Raw genomic sequence first — 24,519 nt, 5'->3', positions numbered from 1 at the left:
CCATTCAAAACGGACATACCCCCCCCCCCTGCATGTCTGTGCCTTCACCACAGAATTCAGAGTATATTATATGCATCAAAAGTCAGCCTTTTGATTTTCTTTTTTTCATCCCATGTTTTATTTTTCTGTCCTGCGTGCATGTGTTTTGTGTTGTACTGTGTTGTTGGTGTGTTCTGTGCCTCCATGTGTGTTGTGTAGTCTGTAGAGAACCATATGGACCATGTAAGCCCAATCTGCATAGCTGGAGCTAGCAGTCTGAATAAGGTAGTATCACCTAGTATCCTGTCCCTGATTGGTTGGGGCAGTCCCTGCATAGCCAAGCTTGAGGGAGCAGCTATATTATGCTTTTACACATTTATTGAATACAATTTTGATTAGATTAATCTAGTCTCATCTCCAGCTTGGTTTCACAGGGGCTGCTCCTGCGGTTATAGAAGCATAACAAGTACTCAAGGCTAATCTATCACATTTCTGGGATGTGTTTGCTTTCCTCTGAATTAACGTCTCATCCAGTCCCTACCAATTAAAGAAGGATGTCCTTTTTTCTCACTTTTTTGAAGGCAAAAGCATCAAAACCCTCAAATCTTGTGGTACACAAAATAAGTTTACTTATAAAATATTAATAATACTTTTACTTGCATGCTCACTGTCAGGACTGTATGCTACTTTTGCAGGGTTTCTCTGAGGAAACCAAACCACTTCTGACTTAAATGTGCACCCATTACAGATTTTTCTTTCACTGCATTTTCTCTGGGAATGTGGTTCTTCTCCATACTACTTTTCACATACAATTGAGTTATAGTAAAAGGCTGGTTGTCCATCGTACTTCCTAATTAACTAATGTTCCTAATAAACAACGTTTCTGATAACTCGGGCTTCTAAATGACCACTACTTAAACATTCTCTATCTGCTTTTTTCACTTATCCAGGTGGAGGCAGATCTGGGTTATCCAGGAGGCAAAGCAAAAATCATTCACAAGGAGTCTGACATAATCATGGCATTTGCAATCAACAAGGTAAGATGGGGGACATATACGTAGATAGGTTATGTTTGGTTGACGATTACATGCAATATACTGATTTCGTATTTGACTTCAGCCACCTTCATGTGATATCGTGCTTGGTATCAGTCAAAGACAAAAGGGTTCGTTTTTTTTTTGTTTGTTTCTTTTTTTTTTTTAAATAGGATATGCAAGCTAGATACAGTACGTACATGAGCTAAGAAGCATAGCGTGTACAGCACCAAACAACGCAGCCTTTGACCTCACCTACTGTACCTCAGATATATTTGGTGAAATATCCTAATCGATAAAAGATTTGACCATACAACAAAAAATGCCCCAAAATTTTAAGATCTTTCAATAACGGAAACTGTTAGACATTTCAAAATGGGGGCAAGTAGAAATCACACAAAAAGGTGGACATGTATAAATTCAACCATCTTCATATACTTATTTATTATTATATATTTATACTTTTTCTTTAAAGTTGCAGGAAACCCTTACCCTTCCCTTCCTAACTTTCTCACACTTTTCCCAGGCTAACTCTAATGAAATAGTGCTGGCCTCCACCCATGATGTCCAGGAGGTGGATGTGTCTACGCTAGTGGCTGTGCAGCCCTACACCTGGATAGGAGAGGATTTTGATAAAGAATCACGCAGGTCTGATGGATATTTATTTGTGTAAAAATATTTTATTTCTATGTCAAAATAGTCAGACTTGTGCTTTGCTTTCTAGCTCTGATGACATTGACTACCGATCATCTCACACCAACATTGCCCAGGCCAGCTCTGTCCCGTTTGCACCACCACAGATGCCCGTCTCTGCATCGATGCCATGGCTTGGCAGTGGACAGACGAGCATGGGAGCCAGCGTGGTACAGACTCCCAAACACACACCCACTAAAATATCCATCCTTTCTACTCTATATCACTTACTTTGTGTGGTCTGGTTGTGGCATAACACTAGACTAGCCTAAATGAGTACTCATCAGACACATTGTAGAGCAGGGGTTGGCAACTCGCTTCTCAGGATCTGCTGTTCAACCTCCTTGCTGAGGCTTGAATATTTTATTTAACACCCAAGTGGGGAAAATGCACAAATTCAATAAGTCTGTGAATGCATCCTGGTTTCAGTTCTGACTAGTGATTGGATGAGCAAGGGAAAGTGAGGCGAAGCTAGTTTGTGCCTGCCTGTGTGCATTCAGCTACTCGCAAGACATCTGTTTTCCACTGTGGTAACATAATCATTAATGCCAAAAAAGAAACAAGCACTAAACATTTTGTGAAATGTAGTAATTTCTTAGAAAGTAGGCCAACACACGCGTAACAGTGGTCCTCCCTATAGTCCAGCCCCGCACACGCTGGCCTCGAACCAGCATCCACATATGTCCTGAGAGTTAAATCGAGCAGCATTAGCAAGTCAGCTAAAGGAAAAAAGGCTGTCCATTCACATTTCTGAAGGCATCAGGTAGTGACTTTTAACCAACATACTATCACAACCCCACATAGTTAGCCTCCGTTATAAATGCACATTCTAATTCGGCTCTTGCGTTATGTTGTTGAAACAGATACAATTAAGAATTGTTTACCATTGTTTATATTAAGAAGGTTTATGAACTGTTATTTTCTGCAGCTCCAGACTGTTTTTCTTTAGCGGAAGAGGGGGCAAAATGACTCTTTTTTTATTGTAGGTTGCCAACCACTGCTTTACAGAAATACAGTAAAACCAACCTCATTCACATCTACAGGCAATTTAGCGACACATACATGTCAAAAATAGGAACCTTTTTGTTGGGACACGGTGCTTACACCATCACACACAATTCATCTGAAAGGTTTATATGTGCAGTTCCGCATCAACGCCACCAGGGGGGAAACTAAGCTTACTTGTGGAAGCAAGAGACCCCATTTTGAAGCAGCAGGAATGTGTCTTTACCTAACAAAGATGATAACAACTGCAGATCATTTCATTAGTGCTGCTAAATGCGTTTCCTCACCCTGTCTACGATCATGACATATTTTCAGAAAATGTAGTATTTTTAATTTATTATCTTTGTTGTGCAAAACTTAGCCATGCCGCCTAAACAGCTGGCCTGCTGAGTCTATGAGGGCTGATACAGTGTGGTAACGTGTTTGCATCTTTCAGATGGACATACACATAAACACAGATAGCACGCACTCGCAGCCGCTTGCCCAAGGTGCAGCTTTGCGTCATTCTTACACACAGCCAGGGTTCTCCCTGTACCAGCCATATTGATAAATGTGTACAGTGTAAATAATACACACAAATCAAGATTTATCACAGTCTTCGATGCACATCTCAAAATACTTCCTGTGTCTTAACTTTTTCAGATCATGAAGAGGAATCTCAATAATGTCAAGAGAATGACATCCCATCCAATTTATCAGTATTGTAAGTATCTCTTTTTCTATGTGCTCTCACCAGATTTTAATAGGAATTTGGTGAGCCACTAGGCACCATCAGCGGCCATGTTTGCTGAGTGTGCGATGTAGGGACACATTTGATTGGTTAGACAGTTGACATGCATGTTGGAGCACTACTCGGACAAATTCGATTTGCGAAAATGATAATTGCCCAAAATGGGAGGGAAAGTTTCGGGGATTGTTGATTTTCTGAAAATTCAACATTATAAAGTCCTTGGGGCAGTGACGGATTCTGGCACGTGAATTGTGTACAAACTAACAATCCGGCATTGCTGAAGGGAAGCAGTGAGCCCCTGCCTAGAAAAAATGGCCCCATTAAGTGTTATTGTGTCTTTTCAATCAGTAGTGACAAATGTTAATCTATATGGGGAATTAGCCGAAAGGAGGTGTTGCGCTGGGCTCCAGGCTGATGAGCCTCATTCACTAGTGCGACGCAGTGTTTGGCTCTGGTGGTGGAGTGTTCCTGGTTCCCTACAACTGTCTTGAAGTATCCTTACAAATATTGAACCTCACATCGCTCCTGATACTGTCATCAGTGTGTGAATGTACTGCCCTTTGATGGTATTTATACAACCACTATTAAAGGTGTTTTGACTACTTTAAAGGTAGTGCAATCACAAAAACGCCACTCCACAATTTTTATTTAGCATTTGACCTTGGTGTAGGTTTGTACGGTATTCTACTGAGTTTTACAGCATTTTAAGTGAAGCCCATTTATCATGTATTGTAAACCTCACACATGCAACATGGTAACTATACTATAGATACTTTGAGCTGGGAACGCAATCATTTGCCACCAAATATCTAAATTATAAGTAAATGAAAATAATGATGTATACATTATAGAATACATTACAATCTTGAAAACAGCTACTTGTTTCAAGCCAATGCACAGCCAGGCATCACAAGAGTGCAGTCAACTTGGCATGTGTCTACAAATGTGACTGTGCTTGTATGTAAGACATGACAGGGGCCCAGGATGGCAGTGTGAGAATGTTCGAATGGAACAGACCTCAGCAGCTCATCTGCTTCAGACAAGCAGGCAATGCTCGAGTCACCCGACTCTATTTCAACTCCCAGGGCAATAAGGTATGCACACACATGCATACACACACATTTTTCATCCTCTCTGTTTTGTCTATAGATGAAGTTGTTCTGTGTCTTCTAGTGTGGAGTCGCTGACGGTGAGGGATTCCTCAGTCTGTGGCAAGTCAACCAGACATCCTCCAACCCCAAACCCTATCTGGTGAGGTCATCCCTCAACTACCTCATTGCATTTCACCAACACCAACATGCATGTCACTGGAGGCAAAAAAAAAAGACATTCGCCAGATCTATTGTGTGTGTGTGCGATATTATGGTAGAGTTGGCAGTGCCACACGAAGACCTGTGGAGATTTTGCTTTCATCACATCCTCAAGTCTCATCGCCACAGCCGGACAGTCAAATGATAACAGGTCTACCTCAAGTTCTTGTTTGACTAGAACTGCTCTTTATATTTTTAGTACAGAGTGATAAAACTGATATTGTTTTTCCACAGAAACGTGTGTTTGTGGGACACTCTGATTTCACCCAGCAATACCATGGTGCACGGTAGGAATTTCCAAATGTTCAATATGTTTTCCTCATATATCAAGTTATGCTCTATTAATTTTAGATTGGTCTTGTCTCTCCCTTCAGCTTTTCCATGCCATGAGAACGGGGCCACTGTGCTGCAGTATGCGCCTAAACAGCAGCTGCTGATCACTGGAGGCAGAAAAGGCTTTGTGTGTGTGTTTGACATCCGCCAGAGACAGCTGCTCCACACTTTCCAAGCCCATGACTCCGCCATCAAGGCGCTTGCACTGGATGCCTTTGAGGATTTCTTTGTCACCGGCTCTGCAGAGGGCAACATGAAGGTGACACATTCTATATGTTAAGACATTTTTAAACCATTTTCCAATGTTGACTTTGATATATGACCTGTATAATTCAACTGATATGTTAGAGTGTGAATAAGACTGGACGTCACTTACATTCTGGGGCGGTGAATTCGGAACAGAATAGAGGACAAGAAAAAAAAATCATGGAAATCACTGCTGTAGTTGTTGCATATGTTGCTTACCAATGAAATAATAGTGACTGGGGACTGAACTAATTTGGCTGTGGCCACCATTGGTCACTCTCTGCTCAAAAGGTTTCAATTAATCAACACATTGCTGCTTTGTACAACATCATGTTGAAAATGGATTTGAATATTTTAGTAGCTAAAAGAGGGGAGTAGGGGGGTGATCTTTCAATACATAAGCTGCATTAGCTTGCAGAAAACGGGTGGTTTTTGACGGTAACCACACCCCTAGCTTTATGGACGCTACTGCTACCTGCAGTGCAAATCAATGACATTGAGTCCATGATGACAGAAGATGTAATAATAAAAGAGATACCTTTATTGTTGAGATGTTTTTTTATGTGACAATAGTCCATCGTACTGCCGCTAATGCCAAGGTGCCAAGAGTCTGACTTTCAGATGTACTGACTGTACTCTCATCTTTCTCCAGGTATGGAAACTAGCTGGCCATGGTCTCATGCACTCCTTTGGCAGTGAGCACGCAAAACAGTCCATCTTCCGCAACATCGGCGCCGGAGTCATGCAGGTGGAAACCCGGCCCGGTAACCGCATCTTTACCTGCGGTGCAGATGGAACCTTGAAGATGAGGGTACTCCCTGACCGCTACAACATCCCCAGCAGCTTGGTTGACATCCTGTAATTCCCGCATTCACCTTTGAGTGTCCAAAGAGGAAATGGGGAGGGGAGATTCACGAAAGCTTATGTAACACTTGCAAGGCATTAACCGTGTAACAGATGAGGAAAGAGCCTGTTGAACGATTTCTTTACTTTTGGCATCTTTCAGTGTTCATAAGTTTACTGTTGATCTACAGTGACAAACGGAGCTGCAAATATTGGTTTTCCCAAAGGATGAAAGCAAAAGGTAACATACTTGATTTTAAAGCTAGATTTATTGTCATTTTATTGAAGAATCTCTACTCTTAGAGCGTGTCCATAGGGAAGCTATGCATGTCCTGTTCTCGTTACGCAGTGCAATCACAGGTCTGTTGATAGTGCTCTGTAGAAGTGCTCTGGCAAAACTTTTAAAAGTGTGTAACTGTCGTCATTTTGTGCCCACAGCTGAACTCTCTTAGCATCTACTGTAACCAGCACTGCGGTTTGTTATTAAGTCAGTGGTATCCAAGTGTGAATCAAGTCGTTGGACGTTTTCTTTGATTTCATTCTTTTTTTAAACTCCTCCTTTATGCCTGGCTTTTCTCAGTCCTTATGGAAGAGTGCATTGCTGATATAGTGACAACCCCCTCCCACCCCACCCCGCCCAGTCCCTTCTATCTTGGACTACCCCGGTAACACACACTGACCTGTCTTGGTTTGGCCTTGTGCGCGTGTGTATGTGTGTATGTGTGTATGTGGATGTGTGTGTGTGCTCCTGTGTCTGCTCTCAAATGCCTGTTTGTGTGGCAGCCTCACTGCTAGAACATTCCTGTTTGGGAAGATGTGTTTTACTCTCGTGACTGTGATTTCAGTGTTTCCATCTGTCTGGTCCCAACATTAATGCCCCCCTCCCTCCCCACAATGGAAACACAAAATTTTCACTTCTAGTTTTGCACAAGATTATCTTGATGATCTTTATTTTTGTCCCAGTTTTTTAACAGTTGAATTTTATTTAAATTATTTATGTGTTGTTTGTGTCTGTTTGGTTGACCATTCCTTTGTAAAACTATTTAACTTAATGCCTTTTATGTTAGGAATGTAAGGGGTTTTACTTGACTGGGAGATGTGCAACACAGTCTTGTGTGTAAGTGTATGTTACCTTGCTAGTTGTTTTTAACCGTTTCATCCATAAAGAATAGATATTTGAACTCTAACCATGAAGACACTAAAGGTTTTATTTCAAATAAATAGGTTATTGAAGAAGAATCTGTTAAATACGAATGAATGTCTGGCTTTATTTGGCCTAGTAGTCAAATGTTTAAAATAGTTTAATATATAAATTCTATACATATATATATATATATAATATATGAAATATCACAGCAGCTTGTACAAACATGAAAGCATTTCTTTATTTTTGGTTTGTATCATACCAGCTGAATTAGTTGTAACTTTTGTTAGGTGTGTGTGTAAGGTATTTATTAAACAAATTTGTGTTTCTCTCCCCTCTTTCCGCCCACTATGTGTATTGTACGTGTTTTACCAGTGGCCCTACTGGTGTCTGGTGTGTGTATATGTGTGTGTATCAGTGTGTGTGCATGCACAGCAACACAAAACTAGTATCACGGGCAGGTGCTTGCAAGAGTACCAGTGCCAGAAAGAAAGAACAGGTCATGGTTGGAGATTTACCTTTGTAAAGTGAATAAATTATTTTTATTTCATTGGGGTGATTTGGTACTGTTATTTGTTGCTTGCTTCTTTCACTAGAAATACGGTACAGTATTTGCTCATATAGTTACTGGCTGTTGATTTACTCAACTGCAAAGGGGACCGGGAATTAAGAGTTGATTTTGTACAAACACATTCATAAATATACTAATCATAAATATACAGGGTTAATGTGGGCTAAATGCATTCAAAAGACTAAGTGCTGTTGTTTTGGTTAGCAACAGAACTTTTTCTGTGTGGGGGTAAAATGGAGGTAAATATTTGAGGAGGTACTCTTGTGTGCCAATAAATGAGACAAGGCAGCTGTTAGATCGGAGGGCACTCTTTGAGGAAATATGGTAATGTTCAATCACAAAAACAAAAGCATACATATATACAGAATATAGAGTAAAATCATGCAAAAAGTTCGATATAAATTATAGGAAAACAGTTGTAATATGCATTGTACATTGGGAATACAGCACTGTACTTTTTACACTATTGTTTATAAGCTGATTGAAATCACATAATTTCTACGAACTACTTACTCTATAACGTCATTTGGTAAAGATTGGGAGTTTGGTTATCAGCCTTTCTCTGACCTGCAGGTCATCACTCATCAGAGATGAAGTGGACCACATAGAGCTTCACATAACTGTTATCCCACACATACAGATGTCTATCCTTGGGACTGTAGGAGAGCATAGCCAGCACTCCGCCTGGAGGCCTCAGGTCAAAGGTTACATTAACCGGTTTGCCCTTTAGTAAATCATAAGCAAAGGTGACCCTTGTGTCCTTGGTGTCTGTAACGTACAGAACCCCGCAGGCAATGAAGGCGTTGCCGGCCTTGGTGCGGGGATACGTGGTGTTGATGTGGGAGGTGATGGAGAATGTCTTCTGGTCCAGCTGGGCCACCACAATGCTCTCATCCACACTGGAGGCAAAGATCAGCCACAGGCCATTCTCATCCGCCGCCAATTTGAAGTATGTCTTAGAGTTGTGCAGCAGATAGGCCAGGTTGTGGTAGAGAGCATTGTCTATGGTGAGTGTGTGAAGCCTCTTGGAGTGAAAGTCAAATCTGTCACAAAATACAACCAAAGAGAATTTTGTGACTATTTACAAAAAAGGGGGGCCTGTTTTCATTGCATGTAAACAGTTGAGAAGAAACTGTAATTAGTCTCTGTCTAAGTATCTTACCTGGCAATACTAGATGTGCCAGCAATTTGATAGTAGAAGGAGCCATTGTGCACCGTGTGACCACAGCCTTGATAGAACTTTCTAACATTCACTGTGTCACTGTTGTTGTATTGGAAAGAAGCAACGTTTTGATATTCCTTCAACACACGACCTGCGATCAAAAAGATTTAATTCCTCCTCAAACTGAAAGCATCGTGTTCAAAGTGTGTGCAACATACCCGAAAAGTGTTCTGCAACCCATATGCGTTCATCGTTGAGCAAAGCGGTGTCTTTCATCCATGTGCCAAATGTGTTCTCCATCTTTGTCACATTTCTGGGGTTGATCAGTGACTTTATTAGGCACTCTGATGGGAATTACAAAAAAGTACAATTTTCATCCCACGAAGTTCCGATTTTGTATGCTGTCTTTAAACACACCGTTGGCCTTAGTTGCCTTCTCATGGGCTTTACTTGCACCCTTTGCAAATGATGTCTCATCATTTGGTATGGAATATAGTTGTTCTGGAAGAGAGATTTATTCTGTTTTAATTGTCTTAATTGCTAATTGCAATGTAATACATCTAAACATGATATATATTAAGTTTTCTAAGCTATCAATATACCCTCACCCATTGTCTGAGCTGCCTGTAGGTGGGCTCTGTGGTGTCTTGTTCTCAGGGGTCCAGGGGGTCCAGGTGGCCCCATGGGCCCAGGAGGACCAGGAGGACCAGGAGGACCTGTACAAAGAAACCTGATGATGTATGACATCACAGCGCAGGATCGTGACATCACCACTTACCCTCGATGATGACATCATTGGAAGCTTGGCCGTTCTCTCCAGGGGGTCCAGGCTCTCCACGGTCTCCTTTTTCTCCTGGTTCTCCCTTTTCACCTTGAAGTCCTGTGGACCCAAGACTGTGCTCAGCCATTCAACACATTTATTATTATTCATAAAAGTATTGCGACAGCTGGCAATTGCCACCAGAAGTATAAAATATGGAGTTCTGTATGAGGTTTGATAGAAGATGTAATGGTAATGTATCATAGGCTGATCAGAGAACTGGCTATTTACATTTCTGTGTTTGAGTGGCTCAGTAGAATGATTCCTGGTGTTAATTCGGTTCAATGATTTGTTTGCACTCTTCCTAACCTCTCTTTCCTCGTTTGCCATCAGCACCAGGAATCCCATCAATCCCAGGAATGCCATCTGTACCATTAATACCAGGCATCCCGTCCACACCCGGCAGACCTACAGTGTCACATAAAGATGAACTCAAAGTATCCAGGTACTTCACCATGAAACCAGTTTTACACAAAAATTCCACTCACCGGGGGGTCCTGGGGGCCCTGCAAAAGACAGTTTAGGGTATTACGACATATGATGTGACATTTGGAAGGTGAAAAGTGAATACAGTAGCTTATGTCAGACTGTACCAGCTATGCAGACACCCTGGGTGCTGTTACAAATGTCGATCAACAATTTAATCTGTAAAAATGATTGAATTCAAGTAAGAAAATGCATCATTTGTTACAGGGGTCATACGTAGGTGTTATTAAAATAAGGTGTATGCCATCATACCGGCACCATGGAGTAAGTCAGCATCGTCATCATGTCATCCTGCACATACTCCTTGCGGTAATGATGCTTATGATGCTGCTTGTGCTTCCGATTATGCTTTGTCTTTTCCTCTTCTCCAACTTCCTGACTGACCTCCTGCTGATGGAGCTCCACATCTTTCTCCTGGTAAACCTCTTTCTCCAACTCCCTTTCCTCCAGCCGATCGAGGTCCTGCGCATCACTCCTCTTATTCCTGGAGTACTGATACTGTGGCTTCTCAGAGTTCCTCTGCATCCCTGCTCGTTCTCTAGGCACCCCCTGGAGAAACTCCACCACTGAGCTCTGCTCCACCTCTACCAGCCTGGCCCCTGTTTGCTCCAAAATGATGTGCTGTTGGTTCTGCTGGATCAGGAGCACCAAGAGACCTACAGAATTCAACACCGCCACAACACAGGTCCCGTATAGAACCATTCGCTGAGTGCGAGTCATACTGGGTGTCGGGATCCACATGGTTAGCACGTCACCGCCTTTTCTCTTGGGGTCACCCATACACCTCTGCATCAGAAGATTTAAATCCCAATTTAGGAATGAATGAAAAATGTCAAAAGGGACAAAAAGCCACAAAAGAGTCGTCCTTCCTTTCAGTAATGATAGTGTTTGCTCCAAAGAGAGTCCAGTGAGTCAGTGTGGTTCATTGGAGGGTTGGCTGGTAAATACAGTGCCTGTTGTGCTGCTCGCCTAGTGGGTTGTGTGTACATGCAAACCAGTGATGTAGGAGTAGGCATTACACAATCTTGAGGGCTTGTCTGTGAAGAAACCCCCTGCCTGTTCAGTCACCTGATTTATATTCAACAGTCCATTCTAGGGCATTGCCGTGGGCAGACACACACACACACACACACACACATACATATAAAAGCACTCACTACAGTACATAATAATACATTGAACCAGACAACAAGTCATTCATGTCTACCGTGCATCTGCTTAATGCATACTGACGATGGTGATGAATGAATGCAATATTAGTAAGTAAACTGGTCCCATCAATATGTGTCATCATCACTTTTCCAGCAGTCAGTTCATGCCCTCAGCCCCCCAACCCCCTGCATTTTTCTCCCACTGGCACTCGTCCTTGTCACATCCTCGCAGCTTCCATCCACCGACTTGCTACAATGACCTGTTTCCATTGCTTCAATTTAGAGCGGAAATGTGACATTTCTGCAGGAAAAGTGACAAGTCTGCCAAAGTTGCTGGAGGCCTTGAATGTATCCTTGACGGGGAAAGACTGGCTACTGCCTCTTGGGGTGGCAGTATAATGGATTTGCATAGAGCGTGTTTAGACAGCTTATTAACCTTGTGAATGCATGTGACTTCATATAAGTTATGTCTGTACTGTGATTCTATTCCCCACAATGCATCACTCCTACTTAATCTTGTCGACTCAAAGAGAAACATTACTGTTAGTTCCAGGTCCTGGCCTCTGTGGAGCAGACTTGGTATTCTTGCCTTAAGCTGTAGGTCAGTTGTTGACCATCTTGAATCACTCCAGGACATGTGTGTGCACACATTCCTGGATTAAGAGCACATCAGAAGCCTCCGCTTTGTTGCCTTTTCATTCCGTGTGCTTTGAGACAGTCGATGCTGAGGGTAAAAGCATGAAAAGAGCAAACATATCGTGCACCAGACTCTGATTGCGTGCCTCTGTGGGGAGTAGGAAGCAGAACATGCATCTCAAAGTGATTTTTTTACTTTAGGATATACCCAATGTGGACAAAAGTATTCAGACACCTTGACATTTCAAGAAAATTATGGAAATAAAATTTATAAAAGTATGTTCTTCCACACCAACTCATCCATGCATACCTTTTGGTATCTTGCATTGCACACTGGTGTAAAATCATATCTCTCCTCAATAGGCTTTTTCCATACAGTGTAGCTGTAAAGCATGCAACTAAATCCAATACAAGTCCAATATGTAGTGCAATTCCTGGCCTGCTCTGGTACCTCCTGCTCCTTCCCTGAGATGCAGCTGTCGTCCTCACAAGCTGCCTTATCTTCCCCCAAACACAGGCTGCTGTCAGACTTGCTGCTTCAGATCAAGGACATAAGGTTTTGCAAGACTGTTGGTGTTTTAGTATTGTAAATTATACACAGACGGTCATTGATGTGATAGGAAATCAGCTTCATTGAAATCGAAAGGTAATCAAGTGGTGAAGCTATAATAACATGCTGCCTCAGGTCTTTACTTTCAAATTCATATCATATTTCTTTTGTGTCTTCTCGAAGAAGGTGTCCAGAGTCTAGCCCTGTCATTTGCGGACTGCGGATCATTTTTGTTAGCCCACAAGTAAAATGAAACACATGAAAACATCACAAAGGATGAACAGAACCGCACTGAAAACAAAAATAGAAACAAAAAAGTCACAAACAGTTGCAATATTGAATGTTACAAAACTAACTTATGTAGAACTTTAAGATTTACACTTAGTCCCTTGTTTATCACCGGAAAACCCAACCATCCTTTTGCGAAGTAGGAGTTCTTGTTTATAAAGGAAATATTTTCATAGTTAGAATACAGAAAACCTGTTTACGACATTCTAAATATTTTTTTAAACATCATTAGAGCCCTCTAAATTTGAATTAACATCCCTATAGTGACCTTTGCACTCTTATTATCCAATATTGTAAGCAAAATAAGAGTAAATAAACCATTTAAGACATAAGATTTATGTTTGTGTGTGTTGCAATAAACGTGTTCCCTGGAGGAGCTGAGTGTTGGGTGGATGTCGGGAGTTGAGAGTTTAGTTTTGGCTTGGCGTGGGTTACGTACAACTGCAACAGCAGCCCGAGTTTTTATTTGGGATTTTTATTAGGGATCGTTGTGTCTATGGGTGATATATTTCAAACCTGTGAGAAAATGTCGATCAAGTCACTGGCGATCAAGTCTGGCATTTGTGAGTCAAAGAACATTACAGTAACATTACTGACACCTAGTGACCAATGTAGAATATTACGTATTCATTGCATCTCCTGAAATATGCTTATATTTTGACTGGTAATAAGCTGTATTCAACCAAGAAACAGCATGATTTATGAATTAAAACATGTTTGAAAAACCGTGATAACTTTTAACCATGAAGTGGTGAAGGATAACTGTATTATTGATACATATTACTACCAGAATAGTTTTTTTCCCCATAAAATGTCAGAATATGTGTCATTTTATATTTGTGGATATGTGAAAAGACACATGAAGGTGGTGCCAAACAACTTCTGAGTCAGAGCTTTTCTTCCAGTCACTTACATAAAGCATTGACTTGTAGAAATGGGGCCATGACAACAGTGGAAACAAAACCACGCTAGTGACAAAGACAAATGAAGATAGATAGATTCACCACAACACACAGCCTCCAAACAAGGTTAGATTAACATCTGGTCAGGAGAAGCATTGTTCTGCTTAATCATGCAAAACAATCTGGGCCTCTGACATCGTACAAAATGTTGTCATCACATCAGGACCTCAGCACACAGTTGGCCATTTGAACCGAGCACATTCTTGGACGAGAGTGGGCGATGTGGACAAGAACAGACAAAAGCGTTCTTCTCCTCAGCAGCAAGGGCTTTGTCACTGCAACTTTTGCAGTCACCATGAAAATAAAATAAAATTGATTCTTCTGCCAACTACAGCCACACTAATGAACATATAAATATATATATATTTTTTAATTACAGTTTAAATTAAAATAAATGACAATAAAGGCTGCACGGCGGTCGAGTGGTTAGCACGCAGACCTCACAGCTAGGAGACCAGGGTTCAATTCCACCCTCGGCCATCTCTGTGTGGTGTTCTCCCCGTGCATGGGTGGGTTTTCTCCGGGTACTCCGGTTTCCTCCCACATTCCAAAAACATGCTAGGTTAATTGGCGACTCCAAATTGTCCAAAGGTATGAATGTGAGTGTGAATGGTTGTTTGTCTATATGTGCCCTGTGATTGGCTGGCGACCAGTCCAGGGTGTACCCCGCCTCTCGCTCAAAGACAGCTGGGATAGGCTCCAGCACCCCCCGCGACCCTCGTGAGGAAAAAGCGGTAGAAAATGAATGAATGAATGAATGACAATAAAAGCTGAGAATTATGGTATCTTTGTCATAACAGAATGCTAACCTGAATATTGGGTCAAGAAAGGAATATTGATTTGTGTTCTGCACATGTTCCATTCGAAAAAGGACTCTTGTGTCTCTGCACGTAATGCAAACAGTTAAATATATCATATGCCTACTTTTGTTTAAATAATTATTGCACACTTTCTGTAAATCCTATAAACTATACATTCCCCTTCTCATCTATCACTGTGTTTGTCTGCTATATGATATATTTAACTGAAATGGCTGATCATGGATGCCCAAACATTTTCATACTACTGCACATACAAATACACATACATTCAAAAGCTAGTACCCCCCCATTGCAGTACTTAACCATGACAGGCAGCACCTTTAACTCACAATAATTTGAGAGTTTTCCAAGCAGAGTCGTTTGATGTTCAAAAGCAAAGCCCAACTTCTTCTCATCAGTTAAATGTCAAATACAGCAAGGACGCTCGCCTGAATCCAAGCCTCAAGGTTACACATGTATTGTTTACCTTTTCCCACTTGTGTTGTGGCTTTTGCGTTGCCCTGACCTGGCGTATAACCAGCTTAGACAGCCTATAAAGAGGAAGCTCTGCTGGTGCTGCTGCAGCTTTCATTCATTGCGTTTTTGAGGTGTGTCTAATAGACTTTACCTTCTTATGGAGCTGATCTCTGCTTGTGAACAGGCCATGTCTCCGCTAGACTTGGATGCAATAGTGACAGAACTGGCCCCCACTTCCCAGAATGAAACCGTGGGGGCAACAACTGGCATTTCTGTGGCAACCAGAACTCTGCTTTTACTCGTCTGTCTCCTCCTGGTGGCCTGGAGCCACACGGAGAAACAACAAATACCAGGTGGGTCATCTCAAACAGCGTCCACACACACAGCCCAGTATCAGGGTCTCACATTGACTGGCAATGTTTTTGACCATAGGTCCATCTTTCTGTTTGGGACTGGGACCTCTTCTGTCATATGTGAGGTTCATCTGGAGCGGTATAGGCACAGCCAGCAATTACTACAACAACAAGTATGGCGACATAGTCCGAGTTTGGATCAATGGAGAAGAGACGCTCATTCTCAGCAGGTTAGCTCTCTGACTTGACTCTGAAGATGGAAAAGGAATTGGTAAATATTCCAATGTGTGTGTGTGTTTTTTTCTTCACCAGGGCATCAGCAGTGCACCACATTCTAAAGCATGGACACTACACCTCACGTTTCGGAAGCAAGTTAGGGCTCAGCTGCATCGGGATGAATGAGAGAGGCATTATCTTTAACAACAATGTCACTCTGTGGAAAAAGATACGCACCTATTTCACCAAAGGTAACGCTAGCAGACATTCATTTGATTTGGGGATAAAGGATACAAAAGCTAACCGTGACCTTCTGCTGCAGCCCTGACAGGCCCAGGTCTGGAGCAGACCTTGGATGTTTGCATTTCATCTGCACAAAACCATCTGGACTACCTGGGGGACACTAACATGGAGACAGGGGCAGGCGATGGACTGGCACATGTGGACGTCCTCAGTCTGCTGCGCTGCACTGTGGTTGACATCTCCAATAGACTCTTCTTGGGTGTACCGGTAAATGGTGAGTGTGCTAGTTTTATATTATGGCTCTAAGTTTGTCTAATGCAGGGGTCTCAAACACGTGGCTCGCAGGACACTAGTTTGAGGCCCCCGCCTTGATATGAAAGTTTAATGTTAGTGCGGCCCGTGCAAGTTTGATACGGATGCTGTATGGTATCATGTATCCAGAAAAAATTATTACGTTTGATTAATGTTCATGTTAAAGGTTAAATAACTGTTAATAGTTATCCTCCCTATCTGTGTGGAAGTGGTAAGTTTTTGGCTATTTAAGTTTAAAGGAAATAACTTGAAGGCTACCGTTTAGGTCGCTAGCTCTCTAGTTTGCGAGTTAGCATGTGTCACAAGACCCTGCAGTTGCACAATATGTTGTAAATAAAAAGAGTATAAATGTGACTATAGTCGTGTTTTGTCATGTCTACAGGGCTCTAATAATGCTTTGTTCATTTTAATCTGAAAAAAATAATTTGTCTACCCACCAACTATATGTGGTTTCTTAAGTTTTTATTATTTGCCGTTTTATTGTTATTATTATATTTATTTATTTATTACTGATTGAACTTATTTTGTGTAGAAAAATAAAAAGTAAGATATTTGAGAACAGTGGAATGTTTTATCAGTGCTTTTCTTGTCGAAAATCGAAACCAAAGCAAAGTTTATTCATTTTTCTATTTTTAATAAATGCGTTTTTTGGGGGGTTTTTTTGGAAAACCTGATGCGGCCCAGTTTCGCCCAGACCCTAGCTCCAGTGGCCCCCAAGTAAATTGAGTTCGGTCTAATGCTTCTCTAATGTTCTTGGTTTTCCAGAGAAGGAGCTGCTGCAGAAGATTTTAAAGTATTTTGACACATGGCAGACCGTCCTGATCAAACCAGACTTCTACTTTAAGTTGAGTTGGATCCATCAGAGACACAAAGCAGCCGCGTGAGTCCTCTGATTCTGTTACAATTCATATTTACATGCACAACAATGTCTTGTCGATTTACACTGCTAATTTTACAGTCAGGAGCTCCAAGATGTCATTGGGTGCCTTGTTGAGAAAAAAAGGAGAGAAATGGAGCAGGCAGATAAACTGGACAAAATCAATTTCACGGCAGAGCTCATATTTGCACAGGTGAGAATGAGAACTGCCTTTTGTGTTGTTCTGTGACGTCGCCTCACTTGTCAAAGTAATTCTTTAGTATATTTCAACCATCCTTAACAAAAGTACATTGAAATGCACCACATGTTTCTTCATTCATTTTCTACCGCTTATCCTCATGAGGGTCGCAGGGGTGCTGGAGCCTATCCCAGCTGTCTTCGGGCGAGAAGTAGGGTACAACCTGGACTGGTTGCCAGCCAATCACAGGGCACATATAGACAAACAACCATTCACACTCACATTCATACCTATGGACAATTTGGAGTCGCCAATTAACCTAGCATGTTTTTGGAATGTGGGAGGAAACCGGAGTACCCGGAGAAAACCCACGCATGCACGGGGAGAACATGCAAACTCCACACAGAGATGGCCGAGGGTGGAATTGAAATCGTGTCTCCTAGCTCCGTGGCCTGGACTCACACCCACCACATGTTTATATTTACAAAATTCAACATGTCTGAAGTTAGCATGCAGCTAGGAGACCCAGGTTTGATTCCCCGCATCTCTACATGTTCTCCCTGTGTGTGCATGGGTATGAATATGAGTGTGAATGGTTGTTTGTATATATGTGCCCTGTGATTGGCTGGCAACCAGTCCAGGGTGTACCCCGCCTCTCGTCCAAAGACAGCTGGGGTAGGCTCCAGCACCCTCGCGACCCTTGTAAGGACAGAAAATGGATGGATGGATCTGGTATGATCCCCCAGTACAGTTAAACTGCATATTTTTCAGTGGCCTTTTTACTGTAGAGAACTTGTGTGCAACAATCATGTTGTCTTATCAGCATCCTGATACGCCACACTTGTGAGGTGGATGAATTATAAATGCTCACTAACACAGATTTAGACAGATTTGTGACATTTGTTTTTGAGTGATATGCCTTTTGTGTACATGGAAACATTTTGGATCTTTGAGTACAGCTCTGAAAAATTGGAGCAAAAACAAAAGTGTTGCTTATTCACATGAAGTGTTTTTCAGAACCGTGGCGAGATATCTGCTGAGAACGTGAGGCAGTGTGTGTTGGAGATGGTGATTGCAGCACCGGACACTCTGTCCGTCAGCCTGTTCTTCATGCTGCTGCTCCTCAAACAGAATCCCGATGTGGAGCTGCAGCTTCTTCAGGAGATTGACACCGTCGTGGGTGAGAAAGCTGCATCAATACTGTATGTCAGAAAATGTCCAATAAAACTTATGGCGTGACTTTGTTTGCTTGTACTGTAGGTGACAGAACCCTGCAGAGGGTTGACCTGCACAAGCTGCAAGTGCTGGAGAGCTTCATTAATGAATGTTTGCGTTATCACCCGGTGGTGGACTTCACCATGCGTCGGGCACTGTCTGATGACATCATTGATGGTTACAGGGTCCCAAAGGGCACTAATATCATCCTGAACACCGGCCGAATGCATCGCACTGAGTTCTTCCTCAAACCCGATGAGTTCAGTCTAAAGAACTTTGAAAAGAACGTAAGTAAATATTTTTATTGTTGTATAAGTTTCAACAATACTATATAGTATATACTAGATATAATATCTTTTCAAAACAAACTAAATAAATACACTGTACATCAGGGGTCTCAAACTCAATTTACCTGGGGGCCACTGGAGCTAGGGTCTGGGCGAGGCTGGGCCGCATCAGGTTCTTCCCTAAAAAAACGCATTTATTAAAAACAGACAAATGAATAAACTTTGGTTCCGATTTTGTACAAGAAAAGCTCTGATAAAACATTCCACTGTTCTCAAATATCTTACTTTTTATTTTTCTACACAAAATAAGATCAAGAATAGAGAAACTCATTCAGTAATAAATAAATATAATGATAATAAAACGGCAAATAATAAAAACTTAAGAAACCACATATAGTTGGTGGGTAGACAAATTATTTTTTTCAGATTAAAATGAACAAAGCATTATTAGAGCCCTGTAGACATGACAAAACACGACTATAGTCACATTTATACTCTTTTTATTTACAACATATTACGCAACTGCAGGGTCTTGAGACACATGCTAACTCGCAAACTAGAGAGCTAGCGACCTAAACGGTAGCCTTCAAGTTATTTCCTTTAAACTTAAAAAGCCAGAAACTTACCACTTCCACATGGATAGGGAGGATAACTATTAACAGTTATTTAACCTTTAACATGAACATTAATCAAACGTAATATTTTTTTCTGGGTACATGATACCATACAGCATCCATATCAAACATTAAACTTTCATATCAAGGCGGGGGCCTCAAACTAGTGTCCTGCGGGCCACATTTGGCCCATGGGCCGCATGTTTGAGACCCCTGCTGTACATTATTCATCTATGAAATGAAGGTGACACAGCAACAATATTCCTATGTATAAACTCAATGAGCCGAAGAGAATAAGAATTTTGTCTTCCAGGCTCCACGACGTTATTTCCAGCCGTTTGGATCAGGCCCTCGAGCCTGCGTTGGCAAACACATTGCTTTGGTGATGATGAAATCAATCCTGGTGACGCTGCTCTCGCAGTATTCCGTGTGCCCCCACGAGGGCTTGACCCTGGACTGCCTCCCACAGACCAACAACCTCTCCCAGCAGCCAGCAGCGCACCAGCAGGAGAGCGACTATCTCTCCATGACATTCTTACCCAGGAAGAGGGGACACTGGAACACTCTTTAAGAAGACACTTTTTTCCTTCTGTTATGTTTCTGTTCCCTAACATTTATTTAGTGACTGCATACATTTCATTACACTCTGCCTTGTGAATTTGGAAGTAAATGCATTTAAAATAGTTTTGACAATATTTGTCAATATTGTCAAATTATTGCATACATCTTACTGATGCTTTGTGAGGACTTTGTGGAAAATATGACAAGAATAATGGCAATAATAATATTGTGTTTTGTACATGATTAACAATTAGATTTGTTTACATGTGCACAATTCAACATCTCCACAAAAAAAAGTAGGATGAATTATATAATCCTATCGCTTTTCCATCGCTTAGCAATTACTGATCATTTCTTCACTGCTTGTTTTTTAATTATTACAATTTCCTAATAAGGAGAACAAATATATGTGAAATGAGAGTGGGTAATTTCAACCAGTGATGAAAGAAAGGGGAAAAAAAAAAAATATTTCAATGACTATAAATAACTGATCATAATAATGCAGGCCACACAGCAAGGAGACACGGGTTCAATTCCGCGCTGAGGCATCTATGTGTGGAGTTTGCATGTTCTCATCGTGTATGCCTGGGTTTTCTCCGGTTAATCCGGTTCCCTCCCACATTCCAAAAACATGCTAGGTTAATTGGCGACTCCAAATTGTCCATAGGTATGAATGTGAGTGTGAATGGTTGTTTGTCTATATGTGCCCTGTGATTGGCTGGCGACCAGTCCGGGGTGTACCCCGCCCCTCTCACCTGAAGAGAGCTTGAATAGGCTCCAGCATGCCCTCGACCCTCGTGAGGATAAGCGGGTTGAAAATGGATGGATGATCATAATAAACCAGTCCACAATGTAATCCTGCTTCTTGCCCAGTCAGCTGGGATAGGCTCCATCATTACCTGTGTGACACTAATGAGGATGATCATTGATGACAATGAATATATTAAAATAAGTAATTTAAAATACATAAATAAGTAGCAAATTATTTACTGTAAATAATACTTATATAATTATCAATATTATCAATGTTTGTGTAGTAAGCAGGCTTCTATAGTATTCAACAATATACAGTATATACATTGAGTGAGAATTAAAGCAGTATTCAACAATATACAGTATATACATTGAGTGAGAATTAAAGCAGTATTCAACAATATACAGTATATACATTGAGTGAGAATTAAAGCAGAGTAACGGTTTTGCCATAATCTTGCATTTACATATAGTGGTCAGAAGAGGGCGGTGTAACATACATTGCTATAACTCACTGTCTCCATTAAAGCAGACACTAGACACTATAGGTCTATATTAAAATATAAAGTAGATTTTTTTTTTCATTTTGTACTTTTTCCCAGTCAGAGGTCACTCCAGCTAATTTTATGCAAGATTTCTTGCAAGAAAACTTGGCCGAGAATCGTACCTTGCAGAAATGCATATCGGTCCATCCTCATGTCAACTCCACCAACACTTAGAATCGATATGACTTCAATCCTATTGTAAGTCCGGCAAACATGCTATATCTATAGTGATATTTGTGTCCCCAAATAGCTGCCTTTATTATACCATTGTCATCTTCCTTGTTTTGCTGTGTTTTTATTTTGTTATTTCAGCGGGCAATTTGGGCTTCCTGTGTTTTATTGTCTTGTGGTTCTTAAAGTTGCTTCCTTTTTCAGATTTCCTGCATTTGTTACTTTGCTTTCAAGTATGCTTGTGATGTCTTTTTTTCCCTCTGTTGACTTTGTTCTGATCTTTGAACAACATTATATACTCGGTGATGTCTTGGTGGACTTTATGATGAACTATGCTTTGTGATGTTTGGCCAACCTGCCCTGACGACTACTGCTTTACAGGACCTTTCGGAGGACATAAAGTACCAGCTCGTTCTGACAGACCTTGCGGTCTTTTCTCTTTTCTCTTTCCATCTCCAGATTTAAATTTAGAGCAAGACAACTCAGACAACATGGACATTTGACTCACTGTTAAGAGACTATGCAGCCTTACTGACGAGGGAGACCAAGCTGATACTGGACGTAAAGGATTTAGACACTTATGTTATGGATAGTACATTTAAGTCCACAACTTAACTGCATTGATGGGCTAATTGTGTGGATTGGGAATAACCCATCAGGTTAGGTCTATCTGTTATACCTGGTTTAAGACTCGTGTGGATATAAATCACTTCCGACAAAGCTGATCCATGTATATGTCCATGTTCTATGTCAGAAAATAAATATTATTCATGTTACGCGCTAACGATGGATCTGCGTGATCGATCGATAGCGCTGCGCCCGAGATGGATCCATCGTTAGACCACAAATCGATCGATGGTATATTACTGCGCCCGGGATGGATGTGTGTAGTTTGTTTAGATGCCAACAGATGGCAGCACTGAGCATTGTTACTTACAAGAATCAACAAGAAGTCGATGCATGCAAATTTCAAATCTTTGATTGTCAAGCAGTTCACTTTGTTACCGTTCTCGGCAGGGGGAGTGTGAACCCTAACCCCTAACCCTAACCCTGTCATTGTATGCAATTAGCAGATCAACGATTGTCATTATATCGTCAGTGCAGTGTCAAAGCATCGGTCTCCAGCGCAAGGCAGTTATATTCATCGTGAGCACAGAAATCGATCGATTTGTGCGCTAACAATGGATCCATCTCGGGCGCAGCGCTATCGATCGATCGCGCAGATCTATTGTTAGCGCGTAATCCACACTAATGTGCTCAAAGTTACTATAGAACTAAATAATGGGCTCAAGGGATTCAATGTAAGATCTGCATTTGAAATTACAACTCTTATAAGCTAGCATTTACCATTTATGAAGTAAGATAAGGTAAGCATTTTCTGATATGACAACAGGACAGGATACTACATGCTAGGTGTTGATTTACTTATTATTTTCTGACTATTTTCTGACCTCCAACCTCGGTCCTTGACTGTGTGGCCTAACCACACTACCACCGTGCGGCCCTTACTCCTAACCTCTGATAACAAGGCAAAGAAGACTTCAAATCTATATCCTTGTTTGTACAGCTTCTATTCAATAATTTGCTCGCTTTTCATGCAAATCTGTATAAAAATTATACAGTTGTGCAATTTGAAAAAAACCTTCCCAATTCCCAGAAAGCAATTGGTAGGGTTATGTCAATGTATTTCCTCTCACATTTTTCTCCCTGAACTTGCAAACAGATGGCGGAACAAACAAATACAATGCTCCATGATTTTTCACTTTTGTAAAATCTATTTGAATTATGATGGAAGCATATATCTACTAGAGAATCAAAAGGTCCTGTCATCTTAGTCTTCGGCGGTGAACCAGGAAGTGGCTGCCAAACACATGAGTAAACAAAGACGCTAGGTTGTGTAGAAATCCTCCCCGAGGACTCTAAGTGGGTTTCGAATAGAGGATAAGGGAATCTTAAAGAACCAAATTATAGAATTAGAACCAGATTATTTATTCCTGACAACAATACCTAATACAGACATCCGATATACACTCGAGGCTGGAGTCCTGGACCAATCAGCTTTCGCCACTGCCCTTGAACCGCTTTCATGGTGTTTCTCCTTTCGTTTCTTTGCAGGGGCATCAGGGCGTCTGGAACATTCTGCTTTTCCTTTGTTGCAAAGCAAGCTGTTATATGCGTACTCCATGTTTCCACCTTAACTGTCAGATGTCACGTGAGTCCTCTTTTTTTGTGTGGGTGCGTGTATCCTTTGTATCCAAAGTATCCTTTGTATTTGTGAGACTGTGTTTGCTTTTATCTTTAGCTAAAAAAAATGAGCAAATACCTTCAGTTGGTACACTCTCTGTGTCTAATAAGACTTGTGTTTGTTCTAATCAGTATAATGTACAGGCGGGGTGGAATCATTTTCAGTGCAATTGTAACCTTGATGGAGGTCTGTACGCTAGTACGCTACCATGGTCTTCTGTTGCGACATGACAAATTAGCCTTGGCAAGTGACGGACAGCCTTCAAAATATATTGACAGAGGGGCCTTACAGCACAAAGTTTGGAGTTATCCATGCACTCTGATGGACTGCATGCTGTTTTCACACACACAAACACACAAAGTGATAAAATCTCAAATGCCAGTGGTCGTACTGTCTCTCACTTTCAGCCCCCTTTTTGGAATACTGCTTCATTACAAGCTGCGGTTGCCATGGAAACACCTACAAGACATGGTAAACTGCAAATGTATGCATTTCTATATTGTCACTTCTGTGATATTGAAGACAACACTGTTTGTACATGGACTATTAACTTTGCCAGTATGTTTATATGAGCTGTGACAATTAGGGGGGGAATAAAAGGCAGGCCAGCAAAGGTACTGGACTGGATCGCTGCGCTGGGTAAGGCACTGGGATGGGTATGTTTATACAAGCCCCAACCCGATTAAAAACATCAGCTGATTTACTAACTGAGCTGTATTATCAAACCTA

The 24,519-nt window shown here is 41.3% G+C and overlaps 3 protein-coding genes across 7 annotated transcripts in view; 2 read left to right on the top strand and 1 right to left on the bottom strand.

Moving 5' to 3' along the window:
- Positions 1-7,872, top strand: part of dmxl2 (Dmx-like 2) — a 34,688-nt gene extending 26,816 nt beyond the window's left edge. For 3 of the 5 annotated variants that reach the window (XM_058088369.2, XM_058088373.2, XM_058088372.2), the window contains 11 exons: positions 199-264; positions 930-1,016; positions 1,540-1,661; positions 1,738-1,876; positions 3,354-3,414; positions 4,408-4,535; positions 4,615-4,692; positions 4,811-4,902; positions 4,986-5,038; positions 5,126-5,343; positions 5,983-7,872. In XM_058088369.2, the coding sequence (XP_057944352.2) occupies positions 199-264; positions 930-1,016; positions 1,540-1,661; positions 1,738-1,876; positions 3,354-3,414; positions 4,408-4,535; positions 4,615-4,692; positions 4,811-4,902; positions 4,986-5,038; positions 5,126-5,343; positions 5,983-6,192 (1,254 nt within the window). In that variant the 3' untranslated portion in view covers positions 6,193-7,872. The remainder of the gene's footprint in view (positions 1-198; positions 265-929; positions 1,017-1,539; positions 1,662-1,737; positions 1,877-3,353; positions 3,415-4,407; positions 4,536-4,614; positions 4,693-4,810; positions 4,903-4,985; positions 5,039-5,125; positions 5,344-5,982) is intronic. The other 2 variants (XM_058088371.2, XM_078795640.1) reach the window with 1 other exon arrangement.
- Positions 7,534-11,363, bottom strand: gldn (gliomedin). The gene is made up of 10 exons (XM_058088374.2): positions 10,609-11,363; positions 10,464-10,515; positions 10,359-10,376; positions 10,180-10,278; positions 9,829-9,930; positions 9,659-9,766; positions 9,468-9,551; positions 9,269-9,394; positions 9,051-9,201; positions 7,534-8,931 (listed from the first exon to the last, which is right to left on the bottom strand). Exons 1-10 carry the CDS (start codon positions 11,146-11,148, stop codon positions 8,466-8,468), a joined length of 1,746 nt encoding a protein of 581 aa, XP_057944357.2. The 5' UTR covers positions 11,149-11,363; the 3' UTR covers positions 7,534-8,465.
- Positions 11,364-14,878: 3,515 nt separating this feature from the next.
- cyp19a1a (cytochrome P450, family 19, subfamily A, polypeptide 1a) lies at positions 14,879-21,166 on the top strand. Its single transcript, XM_058088376.2, has 9 exons — positions 14,879-15,573; positions 15,653-15,803; positions 15,886-16,040; positions 16,112-16,306; positions 17,110-17,224; positions 17,303-17,414; positions 18,417-18,579; positions 18,660-18,901; positions 19,829-21,166. Exons 1-9 carry the CDS (start codon positions 15,378-15,380, stop codon positions 20,084-20,086), a joined length of 1,587 nt encoding a protein of 528 aa, XP_057944359.2. The 5' UTR covers positions 14,879-15,377; the 3' UTR covers positions 20,087-21,166.
- Positions 21,167-24,519: the final 3,353 nt, after the last annotated feature.

This window comes from Doryrhamphus excisus, linkage group LG13 (assembly GCF_037039965.1).
Source record: "Doryrhamphus excisus strain RoL-2023G ecotype Guam linkage group LG13, RoL_Dexc_Guam_v1.1, whole genome shotgun sequence".
Classification (NCBI taxonomy): Eukaryota; Metazoa; Chordata; class Actinopteri; order Syngnathiformes; family Syngnathidae; genus Doryrhamphus; species Doryrhamphus excisus.
This window is presented reverse-complemented; position numbering and strand designations above follow the sequence as displayed.